The 21,486-nt window shown below is 49.1% G+C and overlaps 2 protein-coding genes across 6 annotated transcripts in view; both read right to left on the bottom strand.

Moving 5' to 3' along the window:
* CDKL1 (cyclin dependent kinase like 1) overlaps positions 1-11,753 on the bottom strand; it is a 14,050-nt gene extending 2,297 nt beyond the window's left edge. The window contains exons 1-7 of one of the 3 annotated variants that reach the window (XM_065063046.1): positions 11,471-11,747; positions 8,207-8,328; positions 5,839-5,911; positions 4,069-4,159; positions 3,133-3,333; positions 699-781; positions 180-236 (exon numbers count right to left, since the gene is read on the bottom strand). In XM_065063046.1, coding sequence (XP_064919118.1) covers positions 180-236; positions 699-781; positions 3,133-3,333; positions 4,069-4,159; positions 5,839-5,911; positions 8,207-8,328; positions 11,471-11,638 — 795 coding nt within the window. In that variant the 5' untranslated portion in view covers positions 11,639-11,747. Of the gene's footprint in view, positions 1-179; positions 237-698; positions 782-3,132; positions 3,334-4,068; positions 4,160-5,838; positions 5,912-8,206; positions 8,329-11,470 lie in introns of all 3 variants that reach the window. The other 2 variants (XM_065063045.1, XM_065063047.1) reach the window with 2 other exon arrangements.
* Positions 11,754-13,609: 1,856 nt separating this feature from the next.
* MAP4K5 (mitogen-activated protein kinase kinase kinase kinase 5) overlaps positions 13,610-21,486 on the bottom strand; it is a 66,559-nt gene continuing 58,682 nt past the window's right edge. For all 3 annotated transcript variants that reach the window (XM_065063049.1, XM_065063050.1, XM_065063051.1), the window contains 5 exons: positions 21,060-21,128; positions 20,294-20,386; positions 18,122-18,192; positions 17,655-17,710; positions 13,610-16,724 (listed from right to left, as the gene is read on the bottom strand). In XM_065063049.1, the coding sequence (XP_064919121.1) occupies positions 16,637-16,724; positions 17,655-17,710; positions 18,122-18,192; positions 20,294-20,386; positions 21,060-21,128 (377 nt within the window). In that variant the 3' untranslated portion in view covers positions 13,610-16,636. The remainder of the gene's footprint in view (positions 16,725-17,654; positions 17,711-18,121; positions 18,193-20,293; positions 20,387-21,059; positions 21,129-21,486) is intronic.

The raw sequence follows: 21,486 nt of genomic DNA on the forward strand, positions 1-21,486 counted from the left end.
ATGAGTGGATTAGAGAGGAGTGGATGAAAAGGCCTCTCTAAATCCCCTCCAGCTCTAATTTTCAATCAACCTCTGAGAATTCAGTAGCCAACCAAACCATTTACCAGCTGGATAAACAAACCAGACGGCATTTGCTCAGCCTCGGCGCACAACCCGTCCACCAGCTGCCTATTTCTTACCTTCATGAGAGCTAAAGCAGAGTATGAAATACTGGGGAATTTCATTTCTAACGGCTCCTGGAGGGAAAAAACAAAAGTGAGCGTACTCCTATTAGCAAGCTTGTCATTCACCAAGTACAGAGACCCAGCTTTCCACAGCGTGAGCTGTACATCACCAAATGCCTCTGTCACTTAGGGACCTGCCTGGCATTCCTGAGGATGGGAGGTGCAGAGATGAAGCAATTGTTTGCCTGCTTTTACCCAGGGTGTCAGCTGAAATGTCACGAAAGGGGTTCAGCCACCTCCAGATAATATTCTAGTGTACACTGGCAGAGGGCAAAGCTTTTGGATAGGGAAAAAATGCTGTGCAGCAAGGGACTGGTCGAGCTGAGGGAGCGAGGCTTTTCCAGCCGTGCTTCCAGAGCAGACAGCACATGTGTGCTGGGTAGGAAGAAGCAGGAACGTTTCTCTGCCCAAGCCCCGCATCTCCTCAGCACGGCAGACAGATCGCTGCTGAGCGCATCCGGAGGGAGCTCTTACCATGCTCTCTGGGTCCGGAATCCTTACCCCGCTGAAGAACTGGTTGGTGCTGAACACTTGCTGGTGTCTGGGAATAAGATCCCCTTTGACCAAGAATTAAAAAAACAAAGTCAAATTAATTTGCTGCTTCTACAATGCCTGCACTGAACAAGCTTATCCTCTAACAAGGCTGAGAACATCTAAACAGATGGAGTAACATCAAGTGAGACAACAAAATGTGCTTTTGTGAAAACTAACGTCCATCTAGGACACCAGCGCATCTTCTGGGCTCTGGGCTTCTCCGCTGCGCAGCAGAGCAGCTTCTATAAGCTGTGGCCACTATAGCTGGAGGCTTCGAAAAATACATATTTCTATTTATCTCCCCATGCTAAACACCTAGATCTGCATTATTTGGGTAACTGCGAATTTGCATTTGCACAAGCAAAAAGATCCCTCAGGAGAACTGAGGGAAGGAGGTGGACGAGGCACTAAGCTGCAGGAACAGGTCTGCTCTGTGCCAGAGCTAGAGGGTGCTGTGCAAACACCTACCGGGCGCTGAACCCAACTCCAGCCATGCACAGCACCCAGCTGCGGCCAGGGATCCTGCCCAAAGCCCTCGGCAAGATCAGATCAGCAGCTCCGATCACCCGGAGCTCTGCCGAGCAACTGGCAGGAGCCGCTGTTTGCTTTGGCCGCGCTCAGAGCGTGGGCAGCTTTGCTGGCGAGCGCTGCTGGAGGGCGGCGAGCATTGAGCTCCTCGCCACGCTCACGCCATGGTTCTGCATTTTCAAAGGAAAAGGATTCCCGAGAGGCAGCGTGTCTGCATAAACAGCCGTGTCTCCTCCGACTGCTGGAATAACACAAGCGTTCCAGCTCCATCATGATTTAACTCAGACTAGGGGAGATTCTTTTTTGTAGGATGTTGTACAGAAAAGAGCTGAAATGCAGCACCAAAAGCAACATGTGGTAGTTTTTCCCCAATGCAGCTTCGTGGCCCTTTTTTGAAGCTTAGAGCACCTCAGAGCGAGCAAAATGTTAAAATCAAATCCGTAATGAGCCGGTACAGCAGCCCAATCACCACAATTACACAGCTGCCACCAAGGAGCTCTTCTCTGTAAATTCTGCTGCTCAGTTCATCGCCTGGATCAAAAGGGAATTTCTTCTGGCTGGAACCCCATCATTAAAAATAAATTATAACTTACCTAACACTATTCTGGAGAATGAAGCAATCAATGTTTAACTATATTTCAAGCTAATGAACTTCTCTGTTTAAAGCCATTAGTCACCTTTATAGTTTCATAAACTGCTGAGTAAAAATTACAATTCTCAGTTCATAGCAAATGTCAACTAAAAATGAGAGTTTGTTCCTTTCCACTCAAGAAATCAGATGATACACACCAGCATCAAATAGAGTCAATGAGGCTGCATTAAGCGTTACATGGATAAGGGCTCTTTTAGTTAATCTCTGTTCCAAATCCAGGTTGGCTTCCCAGAGGCCACCCCCGCTGAAAAGACTGAACAAGATGTGCATGTGTAAGTCATGCCAGGAAAACCCAGCTGCCTTTCAGGGACAGTAACACCTCAAATACAGCCAGGACCTGCTAAAGGGAGAGATGGAGGTCCATTGGGTGCATTTGCCTCCTGGCTAATCCCAATTCCCACCACAGAGGAAACTCCTCCTGTGCAAGTTCTAGCCCTGCCACTGGCATTGGGAAGAATCACAGAAATCCAGCTTGGAAGGGACCTCAAGGATCAGCTGGTCCAACCTTTCTTGGCAAAGCACAGTCTGCCCAGCTGCATCTTAAAAGAATCCACCACTTCCCTGGGGAGATTGTTCCAATGGCTGGTTCTCATAATGAGAGGATGAGAGGAAACGGCCTCACGTTGCACCGGGGGAGGTTGAGGTTGGATCTGGGGAACAATTTCTTCCCCAAAGGGCTGTGGGGCATTGGAACAGGCTGCCCAGGGCAGTGCTGGAGTCACCATCCCTGGAGGGCTGGACAGACGGACATGAGGTTCTCAGGACATGGGGCAGTGCTGGGGTGGGTTGTGGTTGGACTGGATGGTCTTGAGGGTCTTTTCCAACCTAAATGATTCTGTGAAAAATTTCCCTCTTGTGTCCAACTGGAATGTCCCCAGGAGCAACTTGTACCCATTACCCCTCGTCTTTTCCATGGGACTATTTGTAAAAAGGGAATCTCCATCTTCTTGGCAGCCACCCTTTAAATACTGGAACATGGTGATGAGGTCTCTCCTAAGCCTTCTGAACGCTGAACAAGCTCAACTCTCTCAGCCTTTCTTTCTATGGCAGCTTCCCAGTCCCCACATCATTGGGTCCCTGCTCTGGACCCTCTCCGCATCTTTTTTTTGTACAGCCGGGACCAAAACTGAACACAGTACCCCAGGTGTGGCCTGGAAACGCTGCATCTGGGACCAGTGCAGAGGGGACACTCACCCAGGGTTCTCCGGATGAGGTAGAGCTGGTCCACATCAGACTTGCCAGGCCACAGGGGAACCCCAGACAGCAGCTCTGCAAACACGCAGCCGATGGCCCACACGTCCACGGGGGGGCCGTACTGCGTGTCTCCCACCAGCAGCTCCGGAGAGCGGTACCATCTGGTAGCCACGTAGTCTGTGTAATAATCACTCGGCCCGGCTAGGTCGGGGTCGGGAAGGAGAGAAACAAACAGGAATGTGGGGTCAGAACGATGCAGACGAGCCACCGTCAGCTGTTCCACATATCAGGGCACCTCCTGGGCAGCAATAGCTACAGGACCAGGATGAGTCACTGCCCACTAGCAGAACCCGACTTTGAAAACACTTGGTAAAAATCAAGACCATATTTTTCTCAAATTGAAAATATGCAGAGCTCCACAGCAGGACCCTGCATCAGCCAGTGGTCAGTTCTCAGAGCCCACGTGATTTGTCTGAACAAGAGCTAAAAAAACCCCAAATTACAGGCTTTATGACAATGGAAAATGTGAAGCTGTTGATTGCAGAGGCAGTGCCTTCTGTCAGAGGGGCCTCTCCTGCCAGGAGCTCCAGCATTGAGCATCTCCAGCTGGGCAGCTTGGAGATGCCTGAGGCCTAGTGCCATTTACCAGTGCCATCTCCCATCGCCGGTTCAGCGGTTCAGCACGGAGCTCCGGAGTTTGTTTCCAGAGGCACTTGGCACCGCGCTGTCTGGGCTCGCTCCCTTTCAGCTGGTTTGGGGATCTCTACCCAGCCTTCGGCAGAGATTCTCTGTGGAAACACACCAGCCTTTGTACAGGATGACTTACATGTGCATCAAAGACAAGTGAGTCTTTACTGGTGTTTGGAAGCCTGATCCTACACTTCATGTGAGCTTTAGTGTGTCAACAACTCGTGTAAGTAGCAAGTCGGCACTCACTCAGTATGCGAGCAAATCCGAAGTCACAAAGTTTGATGACTGAGTGCTTGGTTATCAGGATGTTTTCTGGCTTCACATCTCGGTGGATGCACTGGACACAGACAAAAAAGAAAACAACAAGGTTAGCGGCACTTAACGCAAATCACTCCATGCAGGTATGTGAAACACCCTCCTAACACAGGCTGAGCTCTATGAGTATGTGGGGAGATCCTAATGAGAGGTGATTTTGTGTGCAAATGATTACGGGGTTGGGGTAAGGAGAGGATGAGGGAGCTGGGACCATCACTCAACCTGGAGGAGGCTCAGGGGGATCTCATCCATGTGTATGGGAAGGAGTAAAGTCAGGAACACCTGATGGGAAGCAGTAAAGACGACCGAGCCAGGCTCTCCTCACTTGTCCAGTGAAAGGACAAGAGGCAATGGGCACAAATGAACACACAGGAAATTCCATTTAAACATGAGGTTTTTTTCTTTTTACTGTGAGGGTGGCCAAACACCAAACAGGTTGCCCAGGGGGTTTATGGAACCTCTGTCCTTGGATATATTCAAACCCGGACTAGAGGAGTTTCTGAGCAGCCTGCTCTAGCTGACCCAGCTTGAGCGGGAACGCTGGACCAGATGATCTCCAGAGGTCCCTTCCAACAGCAGTGATTCTGCGGTTCTTGAGAAGTCACCTTGCCTGCTGCAGGTTCAGAACAGCCAAATTTGGGGCTGGGAAAGAGCTTCTGCTGGTCAAACTAGCAGAGAGCTTCATTTCTTCTGTATATGCTCTACTGAAATCACCAGGGTCTGGCTCACATTGTTCCTCCCCTACCATCACCTCAGCACAGACATCACAGACTCTTCCTGGCTAAGCCGGTGCTAAGTTATTCTCTTGCCTCCTCCTGAGGACTGAAATGCTGCTTGTTAAACCAGCGTCACGGAGCTCCATAAAGGGCAGCCGCATAGAACCTCATTACCTGTGATCTACAGCAGGTCAGACTGCACCATCTCATTGTTCCCTCTGCTTTAAAACTCCATTAAATCTTTCAGACTGAGTGGGGGAACAGAAAAAAACAAGGAAAACCAACAAACCCTGGAAGCAGGACAGAGCTATGACCAAGTTCCTGCGGCTCGGCTGGACATAATTCTCCCAGCAAAGACAAAACAGCCATTCCTGTGACCTCCTGCCTGACTCTTCAATCTCAAATATTGGCAGAGAAACAAAACCAAAGATAATTACAGCTAAGTTTGCCTAAAGAACTTCTCCAAAAGGCTCCTTTCCTTCCCTGCTTCTACTTCTACAGAATATTTGCTATGCACGTTTCCCTCCAGAGAGCAGAGGAGGGGCTGTAAAACCGGTTTACTGTACCTCATTTTTGAAACTTTTTAACAGGTAACAGGGTTCAATGCCTCTGTCTATGACCAGCAGGACATTCTGGGAAACCAGAAGCGGTTTGTTCAGGTCCCAGTCAATCAGACGTTAAGCCGCTTTTCTAAACGTCAGTTCTAACGCGTGGCACAGGGAACGTACCAGGATATATTCCTGTTCAGCCTGGAAGGGCTTGTCTAAGGTGATCAGAGCAAATCGCCCCTTGACAGCAAACCCAAGGACCTGTGTGACAGTAAACGCAGCTGTTGTGGGTATACACTAATATTTCAGATAGATGTATCCTGTTGAAATGGGAAACTTCATCTGACTTCATCCCATGAAAGCTCTGTAAGCAGGAAAAACTCCTTCTCCTCCGAAGCCGCATTACAGCGATCGTTAGTGCTGTTCAGGGGACTTACATTGTGTTTATGGCAGAAGCTCACAGCCTGGAGGGTCTGCCACATTATGCTCTTCACCAGATGCTCCGGCACCCTGTTTTTAAAAAGCACATTTATATTTTGGTCATTAAAACCAACTTTGCTATCACAGAAGAAAGGAAGAGGAGGCCTTTGAGTGACAACATTGCACAGGGACCTCTGAGCAAAACCGTTGGGGACCAAAGAGAAAAACATGAGGTGCATTTTCTTGTTATAAATAGATTACAAGAAATACATAATAACTCTGACTTATGTCATTGATTGTCCAGAGAGGGACAGGGAAGGATGTTCCTACAAGAGCATAAAGCTCTCCTGTGGTTTGCATCTCCTCTCCTTCCCTCCAACGAATGGCAAACGACGCTTCAGAGAGAGAAACCCCCTGTTAAAGATCCAACCTCCTCTCTTTCAGTTACTGTGCAACGATTCTTAAACTTCCTTGGCTGTTTGCAATGGTCTTCAACAACCCCAGGAAAGGCAGACGTGACAGTCTTGGCACTTTCAAGCTCAAATACAACCTTTTTTCATGTGTTTAATACTGAAAAGCTGCTGATTCATCACAAAGAAAAAAATAACAAGAAAACCTAAAGTAAACCAATATGAACAATATGCAGGAAGCCCGGCCTTTCCTTTAAGGCACCTTCTGCCGTCAGCGCCGAAGGTTTTGTGCATTTTGACACTGTGGTTGCAACGCTAGAGTTTCCTTGCAGAAACATCCTAGAATGCGAGTGCTGCACTGCCAGCCCAAGGGGATGAAGTTGGACTGAGCTGGAAACACCGTGCAAAGAGGCGTGTGCCCACCCGCCTTAAACCTGACCGCAGAAGCCTTGACCATCTTCACACAGATCAAAAGTACGCAACCAGGCGTCACGCATTTGTTCACACTGGAGTTGTTCCGATGAACAGAAAGCAAATGTGAGGTGTTTTCTTCAAAGAGGGTTATTCGTCCTCTCTTTGGATTCCAGGTGAGTGGGTTCAAACTGGGGTGACAGCGGCTCACCAGGCACAAAGCCACCGGCTGTCAGCGCTCGATTCTCCTTCCAGAGCTCCACAACAGCGAGAAACAGAATAACAGGCGCCTGTTTACTCAATGCACATTAGTCTCCTGCAGGCAATTCATTTACCTCCAGGACTGCAAAATGATTTATGAACTTCTGCTTAGCATTTCCACAGCACCGAGTCACTGCAAAGAATTAGGGACAATGTGTTTAGTGGAAGTGTCATTTGGAATGTGGCAAAGGAACAAGTCCTGTCCTGGAGAATGTTCTTTCTGCCCGTGCAGCTCGCACTTTGTGCAAGCGCCTGTTTAAAGAGCGGGTATCCGACCCTCTGGTTTCACAGAATGGTGATGGTTTTGGTTTGGTTGTGGAGTCTCCTTCTCTGGAGACGTTCAAACCCGCCTGGACGCGACCCTGTGCGTGTTTGCGGAGCTGCTGGCTGGGGTTCCCCTGTGGCCTGGCAAGTCTGATGTGGACCAGCTCTACCTCATCCCGAGAACCCTGGGTGAGTGTCCCCTCTGCACTGGTCCCAGATGCAGCGTTTCCAGGCCACACCTGGGGTACTGTGTTCAGTTTTGGTCCCGGCTGTACAAAAAAAAGATGCGGAGAGGGTCCAGAGCAGGGACCCAATGATGTGGGGACTGGGAAGCTGCCATAGAAAGAAAGGCTGAGAGAGTTGAGCTTGTTCAGCGTTCATAAAGCTTAGGGGAGACCTCATCACCATGTTCCAGTATTTAAAGGGTGGCTACCAAGAAGATGGAGATTCCCTTTTTACAAATAGTCACATGGAAAAGACGAGGGGTAATGGGTACAAGTTACTCCTGGGGACATTCCAGTTGGACACAAGAGGGAAATTTTTCACAGAATCATTTAGGTTGGAAAAGACCCTCAAGACGATCGAGTCCAACCATAACCCACCCCTGGCACTGCCCCATGTCCTGAGAACCTCATGTCCATCTGTCCAACCCTCCAGGGCTGGTGACTCCAGCACTGCCCTGGGCAGCCTGTTCCAATGCCCCACAGCCCTTTGGGGAAGAATCTTTTCCTAATATCCAACCAGCCAGACACCAGATGCTCCCAGGCCGCTTGAACCAGCCAAAGTTCACCCAAATGCTCAGGCTGGCCGCCCCGGTCTCCCCGGTGAGCGGTACTGTGCGGGAACACACGCAGGCTCACACACAATTCTTGTGAATGTCATCACTAAACCCCAGTAACACGGCACGTCCTGCGCCCTGGGCTGAGAAATCTCTCCTGTAATTGATGAAATTCCTCTGAAAACCCTGCGGAGCAGCAACGACACGGACACCCCCCCGACTGCTCTGCCCAAAGCTCCCAGCAAGACACAGGCCACTCACCCCCGGGGGTGCTTGTCCAGCTCGTGGAGAACCGTGTGGTCGCAATATTCAAAAACCAGGTGCAGCCGCCGCTTCCTCCTGAACACATCCAGCAGGTTCACCAGGTTGGGGTGTTTCAGTTGCTGCAACACACGGCGGATGGACTGGTTAGTTACTGCACGGGCAGTGGGGTAAAGGCAGGGGGGACACGGTGTTTTTGCTCAACACGGGTCTCAGTTCTTTAAGCCAAAATCTTTTACACAAGCACAACACAACGTGAAGAAGCCGCCCAGCTACAGCCCAGCCTGTGGTGGTGTTATTTCGGGAACCACCCGTGGGCAACAAGTGAGTTTGGCTTCAGCGAGTGCCTCTTAGAAAAGGTGCTCACAGACAAAGGATCCGTCACGGTGCCCACAGCTACTCCACCCTTCATCGGAACCACCCAGCCTTTGGCGGCACCACCACGAGAAGCAGCTCCCCCTGGGAAATCACACACACTAAGAGCCCGGAGCTTTGCATTGATGTTTTTCTCTCATCTTCTTTGCAACGTGAGAGCTAAAACCTGCATCAGGCTCCACGCAAAGGCCGGCCAAACAACACCCTTCTGGAAACAGCAGCCATGGGAGGGTTTACACACAGACTCGCTCTGTTTTCATGTATTTCCAGCCTTTCCTATGGAATTGGGATCACACGGAGTGTTTCGAGACTGCACAAGGCCCCGCTCTGCCACCCACCTCCCACCAAAAGCCCTTTGTCTACAAAGCTATTTGCCGTGCAGAATAATAATTCATCAGGCCCTACATTTCTCACTGACGAAACACAATCTCACCGCGTCCTTCACAAACAGTCAGTTGCTGCCTAAGCCAGGAAATACCTCAACAAACAAACAAACAGACAAGCTGTTACTATTTACAGAGGAAAAGCTGAAAAGATGGTCAAGCAGGTCTGCACTTGTTAAAATCAACGTTGTCCGGACAGCTCCTGCCGCCGGGACCTGCGGCGGCGTCGCCTTCGGACCCTGAGGGATGGTGCATTTACCATCTGCATCGCAACTGACTTCTGCAGTGGTTATCTGCCTCTTAAGGTCTTTAATATCATTTAAATCTTAATGCTTTTCCTGCATGGTTTGCTGAAACGATACAGCTACATGTCATCTGTTTGCTTCAGATAGGAGAAAAACTTAGGCTGCCTCTCCCCAAAATCTAACTGAAAAATAAATATTCATTTTTCCTAGATTATGGCTCTTTTAGACTGGCATCCAGGCTTATTTTGCCTCTTTTTGCAGCAGGTAGAGAATCAGGCCTGTGTATTCCTTTGACAGTAACATTTACACCACTTATTTATATATAAATGCTCAATAAAATACAGGCTGATCGCACAACGGAGATCTGAGGAAAGGAAAGAGCAGCAATACCACAACCTGCTGCAATTTTGCACTTAATCGCAAACCTGAAAGCGCCCTGTTTCCCAGCAAGCAAATAAGGTAATTCCACGGAAGGAACACTGGGCACAGCATCGGTGACAGCTACACAAGTACCTGCAAACAACATCACACAGAAATCAGAGACCAAGGGACTACGAATTTGGGGAATGAACTATTAAACACAACGGAACATCTTCCTCTGTGGATTTCTGTGGGGTTTTGTTGGCTCCAAAATCCTAAAGCACTGACTGTCTACACGAGTGCATTGTACCCAGTCTGAACGGCACGATCCTTGTAAAAACAAGTCCATTTGAAGTAGTTATTTTAAAATGTATATATAGCCAACACGCTGTTAATGTGGTTCTTTAATCAGTTTGGTGTGTAAAGCCAAGGAAAAGAGAAAGCTGAAGATGGGGAGATGATGGAGGTGTATAAAACCATGAGCGCCCTGGAGAGAGTTAGAAGGGAGCAACTCTCCCCGTAGCCCAGCTGGGGCACCCTATCCCCTCATCCAGCAACAAGTTTATAACAAACAAAAGGAAACGTTTTTTCAGACAATGCGTTCCTCAAGCTGTGGCACTCGCTGCCTCAGGATACTATGGAGACCAAATGAACACACCGGTTCCAAAAGAGACAGGACACACTCCCAACGGTTCATGCAAAGCAAGAAGCGATGGGTACAACCGGCTCCAGAAACGGGGTGTGTGACAGAAAACCTTACCCCGTCCTCTCCCCATTTCTCCCGGGTTTCTCCTCATCACTAGGAGCACGTTTTGCTGACGTGTTTTACACCAGCTCAACGGTCCCATCTCCGGGCAGTCTCCTGGACACACAGGGGCTGCTGCCCCACACCGAGGGACACGGCGGTGCCACGACGGCGCTGGGTCCATGGGGACAGCGGCTGGATCGGTCCCTGTCTGAGGGGCTCAGTGGTGACTTTGTTCATGCTCCTCCACTCACCCTTTGCAGGGTCTTGCTTCCCCCTGGCACCAATTCTTCTCGATGCGTGATGGCGGTGGAGGATCATCCCTGTCCCAGGGCATGTCTGTCCCTGGTCAGACGGCTCAGACTTTCACTGGCACCGACCTTCTCCTGAGAAGCTGACTCGGGCACTTCACCTGTCCCTGCAGCACCCACAGGATCCCAGAATGTCAGGGGTTGGAAGGGCCCTGGAAAGCTCATCCAGTGCAATCCCCCCATGGAGCAGGAACACCCAGATGAGGTTACACAGGAAGGTGTCCAGGCGGGTTGGAATGTCTGCACAGAAGGAGACTCCACAACCTCCCTGGGCAGCCTGGGCCAGGCTCTGCCACCCTCACCAGGAACAAGTTTCTTCTCAAATTTCAGTGGAACCTCTTGTGTTCCAGTTTGAACCCATTGCCCCTTGTCCTATCATTGGTTGTCACCAGAAGAGCCTGGCTCCATCCTCCTGATACTCACCCTTTCCATATTGATCCCCATGAATGAGTCCCCCCTCAGTCTCCTCTTGTCCAGCTCCAGAGCCCCAGCTCCCTCAGCCTTTCCTCACACGGGAGATGCTCCACTCCCTCCAGCATCTTGGTGGCTGCGCTGGACTCCCCTTCCCCGCTCCCTCACCCATCTTCTCTCTTCCCGCCTCACGACACCCCGTCTCCTCAGGGCTGCCCTCACGCTCCGTCGCCTCCATTCTTCCGCCAGGGCTCCCCGGGCCCCCGGCCGCGGTGCCGGGCTGGCAATGGCCGGGCTGGCAATGGCCGGGCTGGCAATGGCCGGGCTGCAGTGGCCGGGCACAGCCCGCAGTCGCCGCGCAGGGGACTCGGGGGTTCGCGGCGGAGCCCCCCCCGCTCCCCGCTCCCCGCGGTGCCCGCCCGCCCGCCGCCCACCTTGAGCATGCGGATCTCCCGCAGGGCGATCTTCCTGATCACCGGGTCCTCCTCGGACTCCAGGAACTTCTTAATGGCCACCAGCTGGCCGGTGTCCTTGTTGCGGCACTTGAACACGACGCCGTACGAGCCCTCGCCGACCTTGCCCAGCTTCTCGTACCGCTCCATAGCCCCGGCGGGGCGCCCCCGGCCCTGCTCCCGGGGCTCGGAGCTCCGCACCCGCCCGCGGCCCGGCCCGCTCCGCCCTGCGCCGCCTCCGCGCAGCTCCCGGGGGCCGGGGCGGGCCCGGGGGGGTCGGTCTCGGTCTGTGCCGGGGCCGGGGCGGGCCCGCATTGTATCACAGAATCCAGAATGTCAGGGGTTGAAGGGCCCTGGAAAGCTCATCCAGTGCAATCCCCCCATGGAGCAGGAACACCCAGATGAGGTTACACAGGAAGGTGTCCAGGCGGGTTGGAATGTCTGCACAGAAGGAGACTCCACAACCCCCTGGGCAGCCTCATCTCATACTGTTCACAGCCTTAATTACAGAAAAAAGGTACCAGTCTGGCGTACTCTTCAATATAATAATAATCATAATAATCTAGATAACATATGAATACAACAAGTTCATCTGTTTCACTCAGGAACAATTTTGCATGGCAAAATATAGATAGAGCAAACAACAACGAGGAAATTGCGAAGGTGTAAAGAAGAGGGTGGGATGGATCTGCCCAAAGGGCAGAGGTAGGGGAAATCAGAAACTTGCCCATAGATCAAATTTAGAGCTACGTGTCACCGCAAAGTGGGCACTAATTTGTCACCTCTTTTCCCATACATTAGCTAGACAAGGCATCCAAATTATGTATCAGCACAAAACCCAGCAATATAAGCTACTTCACCAAACTAAAGTTTATTCACAACACCGAGATCTTTCTGTTTTCAATAAACTAAGGAATGGAGCAATTGCCTCTCGTGGGGGCGGCCGTGGCAAAGCGTGTTTCGGCGGAGCCCTGAGGGGAGCGGAGCAGATAGAGCAGCACCCGGGACCCCACCAGCAGGGGGTCCCCAGGGAGGGAGGGCGTCCCCATGGGCTGTCCCAGGCCACACGCACCCCTGGGGGTGCCCAGCATTGTGTTCACAGGAGCCCTGGAATGTCCCCCCCCATACAGTTCAACACCTCAAGCATTTGGCACCTGCTGAGCTCCCAGACCCTTTTTTCACCGTTTCCATCTCTTACCTTGTGCACCTGTTTCAGTGGCTCTTCTGTCATCTCCTCAGAGCCCAACGGAGGTGATCACACCTAAAGGCTGATGCTGAGGTTCAACCACAGCGGGAACAATCTCCTGCCAAGGAGGAATAGTTATGTGTATTTATCTACAACAACCGGTGGTCGTGCTGTCCAATGGTGCACCCACAAACCCCCTTTTCTCTGTCCCTCAGCACATCCCTGAAGATCTGGGACTCAGGTGGACCAAGGGCTGGACCACTTGCAGTGCGTGGATGGCCAACGCTTGTACGAACTGCTCCAGACCCTGCTGAGACCCAGCTGAGAGCGTCGAACGCTCCTGTTCTTGCGTTCTTACGATTCTTATTTTCTTCCTTTAGGGTCCACCAGCCACCACGTTACCTGCCAGACAACTCACCGGTGGCTCCGTGGTGGCTCCAGGTGACCGCGCTGGAGCGGAGCGCCGGGAAGCACCAACCTGGAGAGAGGCTGCTGCGGCTGTTCCGATTCCTGTGCCATCCCCAGTCTCCCCCTCCCTCCCGTCTGTCCTCTGCAGATGTCCAGTGGCTCGCAGGCAGCTGGAGGATGGTGAAGCCCAGCCCTGCATCAGGACCTTCCCACCGACTGCCCTAAAACCTGGAGGGCAGCGTAACTCCTTCAGGATAAGGTATCGTTACCAGCAATGGCAGATGTGCCAGGGAGGGTCAGTTGGACGTGAGGAAAAGGTTCTTCACCCAGAGGTGCTGGACACTGAACAGGCTCCCCAGGGAGGTGTCACAGCCCCAAGACCATTCAAGGAGAGACTGGACAACGTCCCCAGACACACGGTGTGACCTGTGGGGTGTCCTGTGCCGGGACAGGGGTTGGACTCCATGATCCTTGTGGGTTCCTCCAACTCAGGACATTCTGTGATTCTAAGTCCACCACACCAGATCTCGGTATCAAACAAAGCAGAGTTTATTTGGCATAGACCGAACTGAACTGCAACAGAAACTCCCATACAACAAAGCCCAGTTACACAGACCGAACGAGTGCAGTTAGAGCCTCGGTTACAATCTAAGGACTAAACAAGGCAAAACGTCCATTTCAGAAGGTCTCCCAGTCTCGTCCTTTGGAGACGCAGCGGCTCACGGACGCGTTGTACCCTTCGTCTTCTCAAGAGATGTCAGCACAAGCACAGCTGTACTTTTCAGTTACAATGAATGTGGTGAGGAAATCAAGAGAGACTCATCTACAGGCTGCTTTTCAAACGCCGTTTGCACTTCAAAGAGCACTGGGAGCCTGTTTCAAGGCTTTCAAGTTGAATACCTTGAGCATCAAATAACATTTTGATATCTGCCAAAAGAGTAACGAGGGGGTGAGCAAGCTTTTGCTGTATAAGCCCCCAAACCACACACTAGGCTTTCTCAACCCAGGTTGAAATGTCACAAAAACATACAGAGACCCAGATAATACCAGACTAACTTAAAGGGTTTAACAAATACAAGTTACACGAGTCAGAGTCACCGGGACAAGAGTAACGCGGGAGGTTTGACACCAGCAAACAGGATCTTGCAGGTTATGTCCAAAATGCCACTGTATAAAACCAGAGCGGACAAAGCATTTCAGAACATGCAGTTAGAAATGCTGCGACCGCCCAAAACGGAGGTTCGATTAAACGAGGCCTTTCCTAGATTAATTTTTCATGATTCAGCAAATCACCAGTCATTCATGTCACCCAAAGAAAGATACTTTCAGTTCATTATTTTGCATGAAGTGGCACGACCTAATAGTTATTTACTCCAGTTATTCCCCATAAATATTCATATTTACAGGTTTCTCTAGACTTTTTAGAGATCTTTTAAGTGTTGTAGAGACGGTGCCAAGATGCCCTTCTGCAGTGAATGGGGTCAGTGGAGTGAAAGCGTTTGCTCTGCATCTACACCCGGTGCTTCACTTTGTCTTCAAGTGTTTGTAGATGTGGAGTTACACCATTGGAAGGTTAATCACCAATTACTGTTATCTACGGAGAAGGAATTTCAGTACTAGAGAACACGAATTCTTTAAAACGCAATAATTACACGTTTGGCTTTTAGTATCGCTGATCCAATTACAGCTGGCCACTTAAAATACTTCCAATACATTGTTTGCGGACTGGTTTTTATCTGTACACTCACTATTTCTAAAACTCTGACACAGCTTCAGAACTGAAAAGCTCGATTCAAACATCAAGTCAACACGAAGAATTAGTTTGGAATGACAATGCCAAGTGGCTAAGATGCTAAATGGCACGCGGGTCTATTTTCCCTTCCGGACCGCCCGAACGACGCAGGACTCGGGTGTACCCTGTAACAAAAGCCGCTACCGAGCCGCCGCGTGCGCCGAGTTCATTCCCTCGCTGTTAAATTATGAATGGCCTGATGCCCCAAGCAGACGACCCGGCGCCTCGCTCCTCGGGTTGCCACTTCAGATGAAGCCGCTGTAACGCACTTACCTTTAATGCTTTATTAATAATGACGCGCAAAGCTTCTAAACTGTCCTTCCCGGGGCAGCGGATCGTGGAAATTCACTTCCAGCCCCTCAATTCCAACGTATATGAGGCGCCTGCGGACGGTGTTTACTCACATCAAAGCGAGCAGGGTAAGGTGAGGTAGTAAAACCAGATGCGGTCCTGCGGTCAGTCTGTATTTCTATTAATGGTACCTCAAGAAGTTTAACGAATGAGGAAGACAAAAGGAAGCGAGGTGACTCTTTAATGGAGATATAGGATGAGAAAGTAAAATGCAGGTGACAAAATAGAGAAAGGGAGGAAAGTGATGGAAAGCTTTAATATAAAATACTGGTTCTTATCATATTTATTTATACTACACAGCTGGGGAAATAACCATTTCCAAACAAAAAAGCTCGTCAGCTCCGTTACGGCTTTAGGTCCCCTCTGCAATAGTATAAATAAACTATACGTCATGGGCAGTCTGATACATGATACTTTCATTCATTAAGGATGACGAGCAGGTACAATCTCCATTTCACATCACACGGCTTATCCCTAATTTATGAAAATAAAGCATATCTATTTGTACATTTTATATATATATATATAAATATATATATATATATATAAAATACACGCTGCCGGTCAACTTAACACACACGCACACACGTCTATTGTACACACCCACCCGGTAGCAACACGCCTGATATCAATATTCTATTTTGTGTCCACGCACCCTACGTCTGGTAGTAAAGAAGAAAATCCCTTTGATGGCAATTCTGCAGGCAAAACCAAATCCATACAAAATACTTTGTCGTACAAAACTGCATTTTTCCGAGATGGACCAACACGGTAACGCAGCCCTCAATAACGCACTACAGCTCTACCAGGAAAGAGAATAATCCAATCTTTATACAATTGTAAATAAAAAATAATTGTAAGCTGCTCTGCAACCTTCCTTTGCTAAAAGTTAGATACATTACACCATTCTAGCAGCAGATTAATAAATAAGGATTAAATAGTCTATTATACAAAGCCATCCTGAATGGCGGATTTAAAACCAAAAAGCTCTGCAGATCCTTTCGCTTCCTACACAAATCCTTTTTATTAAGACTCAGTATAAAACAGGGATGGCCAGCACTATATCTACAGGATCTAAGGAAAATCCAAGGGGAGTAAAATATTTAACAGTTTATGGCACCTTTACTGCATAACGTTTGTTTTTAAAGGCTCTGTTTCCCTATAACTACTGAGTAAAGGGCTATTTACCTCATAGCTTTTATTAAGCAAACTCGATATATCCAACCACACAGTGGCAAGAGACAGAACCAGCTGTTCCCAGCTGCAAAAATGTATTGATTTCCAGCCCAAGCAAGCCCAGCGAGCTGTGCAGAACACACACAGCAAGTCCCAGTCTGCGCCGAGTTTCCCAACGCTCCTTTGTTCCTCGTGTGGCAAATTCACGCCGGCGTTTGCGTTCGGTTACCGTCGCTTAGTAACTGTTCTCGTGTCCAGCCAGGATGTAGAGGTTGCTGTGCGCCGTGGGGTTTTCGGTCGGCCTGCTCTCCAGCACCACCACCCTGCACGCAAACACGAACGTTAGGGACAACGCACAGCACGTGCTTTAACTACCCAGGAGGAACAAACCCGCTGCTCACAGGTTTCTACAGATTGGAGGATATGGGTTCTCCTAGGTATTTGGGGTATTTTCTTTAAATTAGCGAGCTGGTTTTTCAGTGTCGCTTCTGGTAAAAACACTAAAGAGGAATATAGAAGGAATAGAAACTAGGAGGAGCTTCTTGAACCAGAATCTGCCCCTCTCGACGTGCGCAATGTGTTACAAACCCTTTCCGAACCGTTGTATCCTCCTCCTTGAGATGAGCTACGTTGGGAAGGCACCTCAGAGCCGGCGTTGTGAGGAGACACGACCCTCCCGCCACCTGCGGCCCAAAGATGTCGATACCTCCTCCGTCTCGCAATAGGAATCAGCCACTGATCTAAACAGCTCTCCTCACTTCTAAGTATTTATCAGTCATTGGGTTCTTTCAGCCTTTGTCCTGCTGGACTGTGGTCCCGGAGGCTCCTCTGGAAAACCCTTTTGCCCCCCATCCTGACCATTGTCTTCTACACGTCTGTCCGTGCTCAACCTCCAGTCACCTCAGAACTGGAATCTCCTCGCACTTTATATCTCGATATGTTTCTGTTCACATTTCCATCCCTGCACTGGAAAGCGGTGGAGGGTACAGGAGCTCTCAGTAATAATTTTGGCTGCGGATGCAATCGCTAATTAAATTTTTGGCTGCTGCAGGTGGAATCGGTGTTACTGCCTCCCCCAGACGGACCCTGTGCTGGGCTGGAACCCAGGTCCAGCTGGGAAGCTGGTTTAAATCAAATCAAAGGTTTATGTTTCATAGAATGTCCTGAGTTGGAAGGACCCACCAGGATCACCGAGTCCAACTCCTGTCCCTGCACAGGACAAGGTCACACCGTGTGCTCCCCGAGGTCATTACCTGTCTGATCCCAATAAGCGGAAAACCCTGGTTTCATCTGATATCTCTTGGGTAACCTGGAGAAAAACAGAGACATTAAGGTCCATTTCAGTGGCAAAATGAAACATATCGGTCTGAGTCAGAAAAAAGGTCAGTCTCTTAAGAAATTCACATATAATTCAGTGCAAATTACAGGGCTGAATCAGATCAGTTGACGCTGAGCGAAGAAGTGCTTTAAATTTCCTAAAGCACAATTTATTTTAGATAATTTTTGTATTGTATTGTTATTAGTGCAGATGAGTTGTTGGCACAGATGGAGTATGTCGATCAAATCAACACAGACTGCCCGGCTTTCCCTGCATTTTCAGAGGATGCGTCAAAATGAGAGTGTTCCTTTTGAAATAAACGCCACTTTAGCAGCCAAAGGGTCAAACAGTAAAAAGGGAGCAGGAAGAAATGAAAGCTGGAGAGACGGGGAGCTCACTTACTTCATCTGACTTGAAGCTTTTGCCCTGCATGCCGTGTTTCCAGAAGGCCAGCACGCTGTCTTGAAGGCACACTGCGAAGGGAAAGCACAGTCAGAGCCAGCACGGCTCATCCCAAACCCGACCTCTCAGCAGCGCTGACACCGGGAAGCACGTGGAGAATGGACACGGTGAGACCTGACTCCCGGCAGAACCACCAAACTGCAAAGGCAGCGCAGAGTAACTGCGCTGAACTATTGGATGGGCGAGTTTTTAAAGCGCGGTCCAACAGGCGCCGCTCGGACACTCTTTGTTCGCCAAGACACGACAGGGATCTCGCTCTTTGCCCTTTTCTCCTTTTGCTTCTATTCTCTGGATCTTTCTTTTTGTGATGATTCTGGAATTCTAAGGATTCTGCATTTGCGCTGCCAACCAAAACACCGTGGGTTGCTGGAAATTACAGATCACTTGAGTTATTACATTTACGTCAAAATAGACACGAGTGTCAAAAATGGGACGAGTCTTCCATTCAGGGCCAGAGAGAGAACACAGAAAGGTACCAGCTCTAAACAATTTAATTACCAGGCTGCTGAAATTAATGGATGAGGAGCCTGGTGTTCGTTAAGCAGCTCCACTGCACTCTCCGTAATCAGAAAACAGGGAGTTGTTTAATACCCTGAATTCCCAAGAGACCACTCGGAGTGTAAAGAACCGCTCACGTTATCCTGCGTCAGCCAGTGAGTGCAAGACTTTGGGTGAAATGCTAATATTTAAAGCAAAACGCGATGGCCGAGTCATGTCACGCATGTGTCAGCAGGAGATATCGTACAATATGAGTATGTACTGTACATACGTTCCCCTGTGCTCTGCATTGGGGAGGCCACACCTGGAGTGTTGTGTTCAGTTCTGGGCCCCTCAGCTCAGGAAAGAGATTGAAGTGCTGGAGCGGGTCCAGAGAAGAGCAACAAGACTGGGGAAGGGACTGGAACACAAGCCCTATGGGGAGAGGCTGAGGGAGCTGGGCTTGTTTAGTCTGGAGAAGAGGAGGCTTAGAGCTGAGCTCAGCACTCTCTAGAACTACCTGAAGGGCAGTTCTAGCCAGGTGGGGATTGGGCTCTTCTCCCAGGCATCAGCAATAGGACAAGGGGCCATGGGCTTCAACTCTGCCAGGGGAAATTGAGGCTGGATGTTAGAAAGCAATTCTGTGCAGAGAGAGTGGTCAGGATTGGAATGGCTGCCCAGGGAGGTGCTGGACTCACCGGCCCTGGAGGGTTTGAAACTGAGATTGGCCATGGCACTTAGTGCCATGATCTAGTAAACGGACTGGAGTTGGACCAAGGGCTGGACTGGATGATCTCTGAGGGCTTTTCCAACCCAGTCCATTCTGTGATTCTGTGATACAGCAGTTAAGTAAAACATGTCAGAATTTAGGGAAGAATCGCAGCCTTGATTTAAAATATCTTCCTTCAGGATGGGCCTGATGAGTCTAAACAGAGATGCTGTATAAAAGAACACGCGCTGCTTTACCAGCTGCTGGTAAAACACAAAATCCCTATGTTGAGAGGTTTCTTCTAAAGAGAAAACGCCCAAGGAAGCCAGAAATGCAAGTTGTACAGAACTGATTGTGTCTTCACTGATTTTGATTCAGTTCCTGAGATATGGAATTATTTAACTCACATTAATTACACATGTTGGAGAGCTTATCGCAGCACAAATACTTCACAATTAGGATTCAAGTTTTAGAAGCACGGCCGCTGTCCTCTAGTAGCCTGAAGACAGCAGCCTGTCCTCCAAGAATCAGATTCAAATGCTATTACCCTGTTAAAAATGCACGTGCTATCACTTGAAATAACATCTTAGCTTTGAGAAGACTAACACAAATTTATCTATTACTACAGCAAGTAGTAACAGAAAGGTTTTTCTCAGTGCTGTGGAAATGACAAGAGACTAATCAGGCTTTTTTTTCACCCAAATCGTGATGTATCTTATAGAACAGAAATGACGGCGGATGGAAACGTGCGGATTGGCCACACTACCTGACGTCCTTCAGCGCACCAGTGACCAAAACGCAGCTCACAGTGTCCTGACACAGGCAGTTTGTGGTGTCAGGCGCCACTGGGTGCGTTAGATTATTAAAGACCCCTCAATGCTCATCCCTCTGAGTTTCAGTCCTTAAGAGGGAAGCAAATCACTTACCCACTGACTCAATGCAGAAATCAAAGCTCAGCTCGGAGGCCAATTTCTTGCTCGACTTCAGTTTCCCTTGCAAATTCACAATTTTCACAAATTCTCAAGAAAAATGGAAAAACAAGTATTACAACCCAGTGCCGAAAAGGATTCCTGATGGCTCAAAGTGTGAAATATTCAGTTCGTCTTTTGGATACAAAAAAAATGCCCAACCCAACATCTACGGCATCTGCATAAAATGAATCCGTGAACATCTTTCTATCAAAATACAGAAAACCCTCTCATGCACTTTGTATGTTTTGAGGCCCTGCCGCCAGCCGTCCTGCAAATAACAAAGTGCAGAGACGTGAATGCAACGTAAAGGTTGGAAATTAAGGCAGACGAAGCTGTTGCAAAATTCCCATTGAGGTATTAACCTCTGACGCTTATGAGTCGTGGTCGTAATGACTGTGCATGATGCAGTGTGAGTTATTTGCCCCGTTAGCACACGCAAATGTCACTTTTTGCAAGTGAAAGCTTCTGATTGGTGTTTGAATTCTGCTCTGTGCGCTGCGTTACATTTTGTTTTGAAAAGAAACCATTTCCCATCCGAAGGGGGAAATTGGAATCACAAGAGCCAAATGAAAACCCGTTTATCCGAACCGCATCTTTTCAGAAGCATTACAGCACAAGTTAGTAACAAAGGGAGGAAAATTAACCTGTGGCGGAGTTAAAATCACCGACTATGGCAAAACACAAGGTGTATTAAGTTATTCAACAGAGATGTGGCACTTACTGTCCAGACAGACGAGGACAGTGTCCCTTTCCAGCTGCGTGACGTGAATGGCGTCTAACTGCTGATTGCCTTGGGAAAAACAAATCACATTGGTTTATATCACATCACGGGACTGATCTCAGCCTCCCCTCAGCCCCTCACCAATCTCTTCAACTCTTTCATTATGCCACAATATTTCAAAGCTTTTTTCAGGCTATATGGCCCCAGAATGTTCTAAGGGGAGCCCAGGGCCTAAGGACAAGCCCATCAGTTCCAAGCCTGTATTTAACACGGAAGCACTACTGTTTATTGGCAGAAAATACATTTTATGTTACAGTTCAGCACATGAAGAGGCATGATAATGAACAAAAGGAATCATCAAGCAATCTTTGTTCCTAAAAAAATGCTCTTTCCCCATAAACCCATATCTGGAAAGATTATTGTGCTG

The sequence above is a fragment of the Columba livia genome, chromosome 5 (assembly GCF_036013475.1).
Source record: "Columba livia isolate bColLiv1 breed racing homer chromosome 5, bColLiv1.pat.W.v2, whole genome shotgun sequence".
Taxonomy (NCBI): domain Eukaryota; kingdom Metazoa; phylum Chordata; class Aves; order Columbiformes; family Columbidae; genus Columba; species Columba livia.